The sequence below is a fragment of the Phoenix dactylifera genome, chromosome 9 (genome assembly GCF_051530095.1).
Source record: "Phoenix dactylifera cultivar Ajwa chromosome 9, Ajwa_hap1_PhDact_Kaust_v1.1, whole genome shotgun sequence".
In the NCBI taxonomy this organism is placed as follows: Eukaryota; Viridiplantae; Streptophyta; class Magnoliopsida; order Arecales; family Arecaceae; genus Phoenix; species Phoenix dactylifera.
The window spans coordinates 23,329,764-23,338,527 of record NC_143198.1 but is presented as its reverse complement, the minus strand read 5'-3'; the positions used below and the strand labels follow the sequence as shown (position 1 = coordinate 23,338,527).

At 36.8% G+C, this 8,764-nt stretch overlaps 1 protein-coding gene across 1 annotated transcript; it reads left to right on the top strand.

The window, feature by feature from the left end:
• The first annotated feature begins 1,587 nt into the window (after positions 1–1,587).
• Positions 1,588–3,475, top strand: LOC103714748 (cyclin-D6-1-like). The gene is made up of 6 exons (XM_008802126.6): positions 1,588–1,990; positions 2,112–2,198; positions 2,285–2,380; positions 2,486–2,687; positions 2,782–2,912; positions 3,024–3,475. The coding sequence occupies exons 1-6, from the start codon at positions 1,823–1,825 to the stop codon at positions 3,246–3,248; spliced, it is 909 nt and encodes a 302-aa protein (XP_008800348.3). The 5' UTR covers positions 1,588–1,822; the 3' UTR covers positions 3,249–3,475.
• The last annotated feature ends 5,289 nt before the right edge of the window (positions 3,476–8,764 follow it).

The window sequence follows — 8,764 nt, the reverse complement described above, 5'->3', positions numbered from 1 at the left end:
CCAAAAATATTTCTCTCCCTTTACCAATATATATATATATATATATTTCTCTAAGTTGAGATCATCTTTTTTTTTTTTGTTAGTTAATAACATCTGGTACATGTATTGCACATGACATACAAAATTAAAAGACTCAAATAATAAAAAAAAGCCACTTCGCCTCAAACTTACTAAAAATGAATTATCTAATCAATAAAACAAATTTTGATGAATTTATTATAACTGATATTAAGTTTTAGAAAATAAAAATACATTTAATTCAAAATAATCAGATTGTATATTTGTAAATTTATAAGCAGCCCTCTCTCACTTATCCACCTCATAGCCATATCAAAATAAAGTTCTCTAATTATGGTGCAGAATAAACATTCATGTATGGTACACATATATTATTTAACCATCATGAGGGACAAATGATGATAGTTTGAAATGAAAAGTAATTTTAAATGGAGATGCATAAAGAAAAAAAAATGTTTTATGTGATAGAGAATAAAACTCATTTCTTCCTTTCCAAACTTTTTACAATATTTCTATCTATTTTATGAATGCTAACGATTGTATCAATTTTTTTCAATCTAAAGGTTGATAGAGTTAAAGTACAAGTCTAAATAAATCTAATTATTAAAATATCAATTGTCGCGAGATAGGGTAAGATCTCAACCATTATTGTTAAAATTATATATATATATATATATATATATATATATATTCATAATAAATGTACATTAAATCTATTACTAGTTGTGCATGGCAACATTCTCAGTGCACCCTTATCCCGAGCTAAAGCAAAAGTGAAAAAGAAAGAAAATTAACTTTCCCCCAATATTCTATCTTAGTATATGAGTTAGATTATTTACATGTGAAAATTGCTTGTAATGCTTTTTCTTTTTTTCTAAGCAAAGAGAGGAAGTTACCCAACCAGGCACGAATGTGGAGGCAGAAGATTCAAACCCATGTCATTGGATATTATAGCGCAATAACTGTACCAACCAAATACGTTGGCAACCCACAAAACTACTAATCATGCATGCTATGTACTTTTTGTAATCAATGAATACAGACCAACCTTCTAATGTTCAGTTACATCATCTATTCATCTCCATGCAAAATTGTAATAATTATGGATAATTTAATAAATTGTAAACATTTTTCAAATAAGAGATGAATAAGTCGAATAAATTGGTATATTTATACTCATAAGTCTCAGTCAACTACACTCCCAAGAAGCAACACGGAGAACCCGGAATAATTCGAGAATTAAACCAACTATTTATAGTCGCCGCGAGAAGCAAAACCAGCGAAAGAAATCTCTTGAGAAGAGAAAGAGAGATGAGGAGGAGGAAAACCTCCAGGGTACCTCTATTATATAACTCGGAACCCATAATCTCGCCCCATGCAGCGTCACCTTTTGCCCTTTCCCGACAACATCTGAACGCCTACGCTTCGTCCAATCACCCTATTTTTATGTTGTATTAATTAACATTATATTTCTCTCTCACCAAAGAAAGAGCATGAAGATAACAGGCACAGAATTTACTCCACCAAAAAAAAGAGAGGATAAAAACAGAGAGAGAGTAGAGGAGGAGAGAGGAAGGCAGTGCTCCACTTGTGAGGAGTGAAGTTGAAGACTCTCTTCTTCCAACAGCTTGTCTCTTTATAAAGCAAGCTCCTCCCTTTGGTTGTCTCTCCCCCTGTGCCTTCCCTCTCTCTTTTACGGCTTCGGGTTTAATGGCTTCTCCTCTCCTCTTCTCCACCACCACCTCCTCCTCTTGAGCTCTGCCCCTGTTCTTTCTTTCTTGGTGTCGATAGAATAGATTAAGTAATGGAGTTCGACCTTGAGAACCCGCTCATGATCTCCGACGAGGAACAGGACTGCTTCTCCGACTCGATCGCGGCGCTCTTCGCCGTGGAGTCCGATCACATGAGCCCCCTGGCCGGCGGCCACCTCGATCTCTCCGCCCGCCGTGACGCTGTCTCCCTAATCCTCCAGGTAATCCATGAATGGCAATCAAAGAAAGCTCACTCTTTTCACGAAAGCAAGGAAAGCAATTCAATCTTTCTTCGTACTCTGTTCTGTTCCATTGGAGAAGTGACGATGTTTCTGTCGGCAGGCCCAGTTTGGCTGCAATCTGGATCCATTTGTGGCCTACCTTGCCGTCAACTACGTCGATCGCTTCCTCTCTAAGCGAGAAATCCCGGTAAATTTCCCTAAAAAATAGGTAAAAACGATAGAATGAATGCTTGGAGACCCGATCTGACGTAAAGCTGCGACCTTTGGTTACAGAGCGAAAAGCCCTGGATCGTGCGGCTCCTCTCCATCTCCTGCCTCTCCCTCGCCTCCAAGATGACGAAGACCGACTTCAACGTCACAGATTTCCAGGTACTAACCGAAGAATCCGTTCGACTTTGATCTCATTATTACGTCTATGTGAAAATCTTGTCTTGATTTGAATCGATTGTTCTCGATTTCTTTGCCGGTGTGCAGAGAGAGGAAGGATTCATATTCGACTCCCAGACGATTCGGCGGATGGAGCTTATAATTCTTGGGGCGTTGGACTGGCGGATGCGATCCATCACCCCCTTCGCATTCCTCCGCTTCTTCCTCTCCTTCTTCTCGCCCGCCCAGGCCCCTCTCCTCCACGCCCTTAAGGCCCGCACCTCCCAAACCCTCTTCAAAGCCCAGACTGGTACATTCCCAGCCATCAGAAAAGCCATAAAAATTCGATTTCTGTTTCCGCTCTTCCTTGGCTAATTTTTGAATTTTTTGAATACAAAATCTAGAGATCAAGATGCTAGAGTTCAAGCCGTCGGTGATTGCCGCGGCGGCGCTCCTCTCCGCCGCCCACGAGCTCCTCCCCATCCAATTCGCCTCCTTCCGCTCCGCCATTTCCTCATGTGAATCTGTAAATAAGGTAAACCTCGAAAAAAAAAATCTCACTTTTAACTAAAAACCTTATTTCTTGTCGCTTTTTTGGGCTATATTTATTGATTAAATTTGCTTTGGACTTCGGCTTTAATTAAAGGAGAGGTTGTGGGACTGCTGCGACGCGATTGGAGACGCGGCGATGGACGGCTGCGATTCGACGTTTGAGATGGTGTCGAACTCCAACACTCCGATGACCGTGCTCGGCCGCCACTGCTCCAGCTCCGAGAGCGATAGGACCGTCGGATCCTCATCCAATGAACGCGATCTCAAGAAGCGTCGCATCTCCGAGCTCCGCGGCGCCCTCCGCCTCTCCCAGGCTTGAGCCCAGAGGGAGGGAAGGAAAATAAAGAAAAAAAAAACGATATGAAAAAAAATAAAGGATTTGAACGGTTTGCTGGTTTTTTTAATTAATTTTCTTTCATTTTCCGCTGCAAAGGAGACCAGGGGAGAGGAGAAAAGAAGGCTTTGTATTTGAGATAAGAGGAAAGGAAATGGTTCACAATTCCTTTTCTGACCTTTAATATTATATAAATATATAATTTTGGATAATTTTGAAAATGTTAAATATTTATTAGAGGTAGTTATTTTATTTAAGATTTTGAAACGTTCCGGTCAACGGCGGTGATCTACAGCACTTCACCCGAAAAAAAAAAATTACGTGCAGAGCTGGTCGGACGATTAGTCGTTCGGACGAGGAAACGTGGCAGGGGGACGTAGACGGTCGTGGTTTTTGGATTCCACTCATGCATGGGGTTGGCATCGTATACGTACTGTTTTTGATCATATCCTAGTGGTCCTCTAGATTCGTAATTTGACTGCTAGAAACGAGATGATTTGATGATTTTCACGTGAGGCTCTTCCCAGGATAATTGGTACGTGTGTTGATGATACTTCTTCAAGGGGTTAAAGAAACCCCTATCATGCAATTTCCAGTAGTCTCTTCTTGCATAAAAACTGATGTTTACTTTAGCCTTACTATGGGTATCCGGTCAGTTATATAGAATAACCTAGCTGCTCTATCACAGTATTGTCCCCAAATGAATCAAGAAGCTTGACTACCGGAAGAAGAGTATTGTCAAAAAAAGGACCACCATGAAAAGAGAGAGATCTTAGGCCGATGTTTCAAACTAGCTCCTTCCAAGCCTGTGAGTTTATTGGAAGCAGCTTGCAGCATTTGCACCATGCATGACAAGATAAATTGTAGCTAAAATCATGTCAAATCGGCATGTATAGTATATCTTTTTTTTTTTTTCTTGCTATGCTCTTTCAATTTAATTTTCAATTTATTCAAAATATTAAGAAAGAAAATATGGCTAATAAAAAGTGGATTTAAAATTTCAATATGTAGAATGGCAAGTTGCCATCTATCATTGATGACTGAACAAGAGTTCGCAGAATTTAGCTTTCCCAATCATGGTGAGTATTGTTGTCAAGCATATATATATATATATATATATACACACACACTGACCAATCTTGGATCAATTGGTTGCATTTGTAGAAGAGGTTCAGGATGTAAATTTTGGTAGTAGCATTTAATTTCGTCATATTTTCAGAACAAAAAAAGTTTTAAGCACATACAATATACATTTTAAGGACGGAGATCCCATAAGATTCTTCATCTCATATATTGAGGCTCTTGTAGGTTTTCAAAATAGAATAACTAGAATACCTCATGTTGCCCTAGTAGTGCAATCATGCTCAAATGCATTTTATCATTTGCATAGTCACTTAATTACAAATGAAATTTGATAAGCAAAATGATCATTTCTGATATCATGTGAATCTCAGCCTAGTTTTCTTTAATTTCTTCGATAAGATCTAATGTAATAGCAAATCTGGAGGATTTAGACTCCATGCTTGCTTTGCCGCATCGAATCAGACACTATATTACAGCTGATGCATCTCATGTTTTTTTTTTTCATAAGCCCTAGGCAACATTTTTCGTTTTATTTTTTTTCCCTTTTTTGGGATCTGCTGATCTTTTTCTTAAAAAAAAAAAAAACCCTGGCGTAAACCATATAAAGATCTCACCTACAAGCAAGTCATGCTGAATTCATAGACTGACGTACTTCTGCTCAAATTTAAATCCGGCCATCCGGCGTCCATTGATATGGACCACGAGAGGGTGAAAGGACAGCACACCACTCAGCCCAACGTGAAGTCACGTGCCAAGCACAAGCCTACAAGAATCTAAACAGTGAGGTACAGTCTCACTGACATGTCCTTCCCGCAAGGACAGTCAGTGAGATATCAAATTCATCGGTAATACATAAATAATTACACAAACAAACACTTGCTGTCAAATCCCGCAATTAATTAATATCCGCCAAGAAACCCGTCTCCATCACTTAAAATCTATGGATTTTTTTTTGCACAAAACCCCTCCCTGAAGTTTTTGTTTTTTAACCGAAGCCGTAGTACCATATCTCACGGTGATGCCTGATGCGGGGCCGCGAGTTTTCTAAGCAGGGGATTAAAAAGTGAATGCTTTGACCGGGCGCAGTGAGATTAGCTGAGATACGGCATCTTCTTGTACGATCGGGCTCAGCGACCAGCTTACGTGATAATATTTTATCTCCATCAAAGGCACGAGAGATGCTGATTACTGTTTATCTGGCCAGAAATGCCTCTCATTTTGCGAGCTTAAGGTATGTAATCTTATTCTCCCTTCTTAATTGAGGGATAAATAATTTGTTCAAATAAAGAAAAGAAAAAATTTTTGATAACCACTTAATGGAATGATTGAAGAAGACAAGAAAAATTTTGATAATGGCAGACTCTCGTGTTAGATACTTCCTGTAAAGTCATTATCATCATTGTTAACATCATATCCAAACATATAATAACAGTCCAAAAGCTGGTTAGATCGTGGCCACGTACGTAGTAGTGCCAAAAGTTTAAGTAATAATAATAATCTCTAGTCTTTATATACGATGAGAGATGGGTCGGATGTATAGGTTTGATTAAACAAGATGAGTATGGAGGTAACTGAAGACAAGTACTAAGATAGCTTACCTTATGATAGAGATTAACTTAGATGATCACACATAATCAAGTTTGAGGAAGGTTAAAGTGGTTAGGAAACGGACCAGACGTAGACTGTACAGACCGATTGAGCTATCATGGGGCATCATATAATTAATATAGACCCAATGACATTTTAGAGGAGCTGATTTGTAACAAATTAGGACAGCATCTAAAATGGCTAGCCAGAATATATTATTTAATTTTCTTGATCTTATATAAGTACTAAAAATCTACCCAGCGAATAACTGATATAAGATTAAACATACACCTGCACAGATCCTCACATACTTTCTTCATTTAAGCCTTGACATCCTCGTCAGGCCAAATGCCCAAATCATTCAAATCTAAACATAAGCACTACGATCGGCTCGTGGTTGGCCCTAATGGATCTGTGTTGTAGTGTTTCCTAGTCTGCATATGTTAAGAGTCAGGTCTGCTCTGATACTGTTTATAACAACTCAGGATCTCGCCCAAATTGGCTAGTCGAAAGATATTATTTAGGGTTCCTTGATTTTGTATAAGTATTAAAGATCTATCCGGCGAATAACTGATGTGGGACTAATCATGCACCCATATAGATATATCCTCACATAATCAAACTAGGTTGAATGACTTCTTAAAGCATAGATCGAGTCCTAAAAAGGATGGGAGCGCCATGGACTGGTTATGAGTATGCCTAATCGAGAGATGAAGTGTTGATCCAAAGGTCGATCATATTTTATGTTGCCCGTGCAGCTAAATCAACAACAGATACAGGATGAAGATATAGAGACAAAACGTAAGGTGGATATCAAGGACTAGCGCATAGAATGTAAGATATATGATCAAATCTAACTTCAACAACTAGAAATAGAAGATGGAAGAGACGATATAAGTAGATTTGACAAGTGTCAAAATATGGACACTATTTGACAATTTACAAGAAGATTTCTAAATAATAAATTATAATTTCAAGAACATGTTCTTTACCAATTAAATGATTAGTTCTTTATTTTATCTTCTACTTATTTCTTTTTATCTTTAGTTATTTTTCTCAAGAAGGGGGCATGCCAATAGTGAAAGTTCGTGCTAATGATTTGATTGCCTCCTTTAATATTTTTTTTGGTTAAAAATAGCATATCATATATCTCAAGCGTGAGTACATCTAGCCAAATCAAAAGTAACCTCTTCAATATTTTAAAACCCAACTAGCTGGACTAAAATTTTGCTTGTCATATATATATATATATATATATATATATATATATATATATATATATATATATATATATATATATATATATATATAGCTGGAAGGGGCTACCTTCCACCCTTTACCATGTACCGCACCCAACCCCAGGCAGGCTAGAGCCCAAGATCCGTGGTAGACGGAGCCAAAGCTCACGGGTGCGGGCGTAACATAATCAGATACCGCAAGCTGGCAGCTCTCTCTCTAGTACATACGTTGGGAAGAGTTTTGAACAAAAATGGCATCATTTCCTTGTACCGTCTAATGCTAATACATATTCAAAAATTAATATAACATCATCAAACAACACAAAAAAATTACAAAATTCAAAAATCAAATACAATTATTTATCAAAAAAAAAACCTTATTCCTATCTTTGCTCTAAAAAAAAAAATCCTTCCTCCTACATGTAGAATTCATTAGATCGTCCTAATTATGTTATTCAATTGAAAATCAGGAATAAAGATTAGTTTCAGGTGAACCTGAAAAACATGACTCCAAGTGAGACCAATTATAATTAAATTTCACATCTTATTTTTCAGATCTATTATTTTTCATGCATCACACGATATGATTTGATATGGTTTGTGAGACGAGCTTATTTTTGTTTATTTGGCTCTATAGATTTCCTCTCTCCAAGCATGAAGTTGTTTAACTTAGTTCAGTATTTATGCGTCGTGAGATGAGCACTTAGCTTACAAGTAATTTAGTTATGTTATAGGCTATAGTGGTAATGGATTGAGATGGGTAGGTTTACTTAAACGTAACAACATACAAAATTTTGACTTATATTTGACTTATACATATGTTGGAACCCTTCTACCTATGCACATCCATTTAACATTAATCTAATCAATTTTATAAGACTTAATCCCTAAAAACCTAGCCTAATCTATCAAATTCAATTTTTATAATACTTGCTGATTAATTTTTAAATAGTTTAAATGATCATTTCTAAAGAACACTAACCATTTGAAAAATTTTATCACCCTAACACGGCACAGATCGTTTGGATCCCAAACCCTCTAACTTACAGTGATGGCCAGAAAATACGATTCATGCTACGTCTTAGGGCTCGTTTGGTTCGCGAGAAGTATTTTTTCTTCTAAAAATATAATTTCTGAAAAGAAAATTCCGAGGAAGAGAATGCCTGTAAATGTACTTTTGGCATGCTTGATTAAACATGAAAAAGTGACAGATTTCCAGAATGCTTATGTTTGGTTGACCATCCACTTTTCTGAAAAAGTTATGTGTAATTTCTATTATACTCTTAATTAAAATTAGGTTGCCTCTTTAATTTGAAGGGTTTTTTTGAAAAAAATAAAGATGGAGTGATTCCCACCTCATATAAAAATAACTTTTCCATATTTCTTATGGAAGAGATTTTCTCATAAAATATGAAAATTATATTTTCATGAGAATATAATTTTTTTATTTTTTTTAAAGAAATTTCAATCAAATAAGAGACATCTAATTATTTTTTCGTTGACTTTTTTTTTTTCTTTAAAAAAAAATTAGACCAAAACCGTCGGTTTAGGTTTCGTTGGATCTGTTTAACTTTTGTTTCTCCCTAGGTGTGG

Bases quoted from the DNA above. Each gene is read 5' to 3' on its own strand.
- LOC103714748 (XM_008802126.6), top strand. From the start codon at position 1,823: ATGGAGTTCGACCTTGAGAACCCGCTCATGATCTCCGACGAGGAACAG. The intron at 2,381-2,485 runs GTACTAACCGAA...GCCGGTGTGCAG, and splicing joins TCAACGTCACAGATTTCCAG to AGAGAGGAAGGATTCATATT. The intron at 2,688-2,781 runs GTACATTCCCAG...TACAAAATCTAG, and splicing joins CCTCTTCAAAGCCCAGACTG to AGATCAAGATGCTAGAGTTC.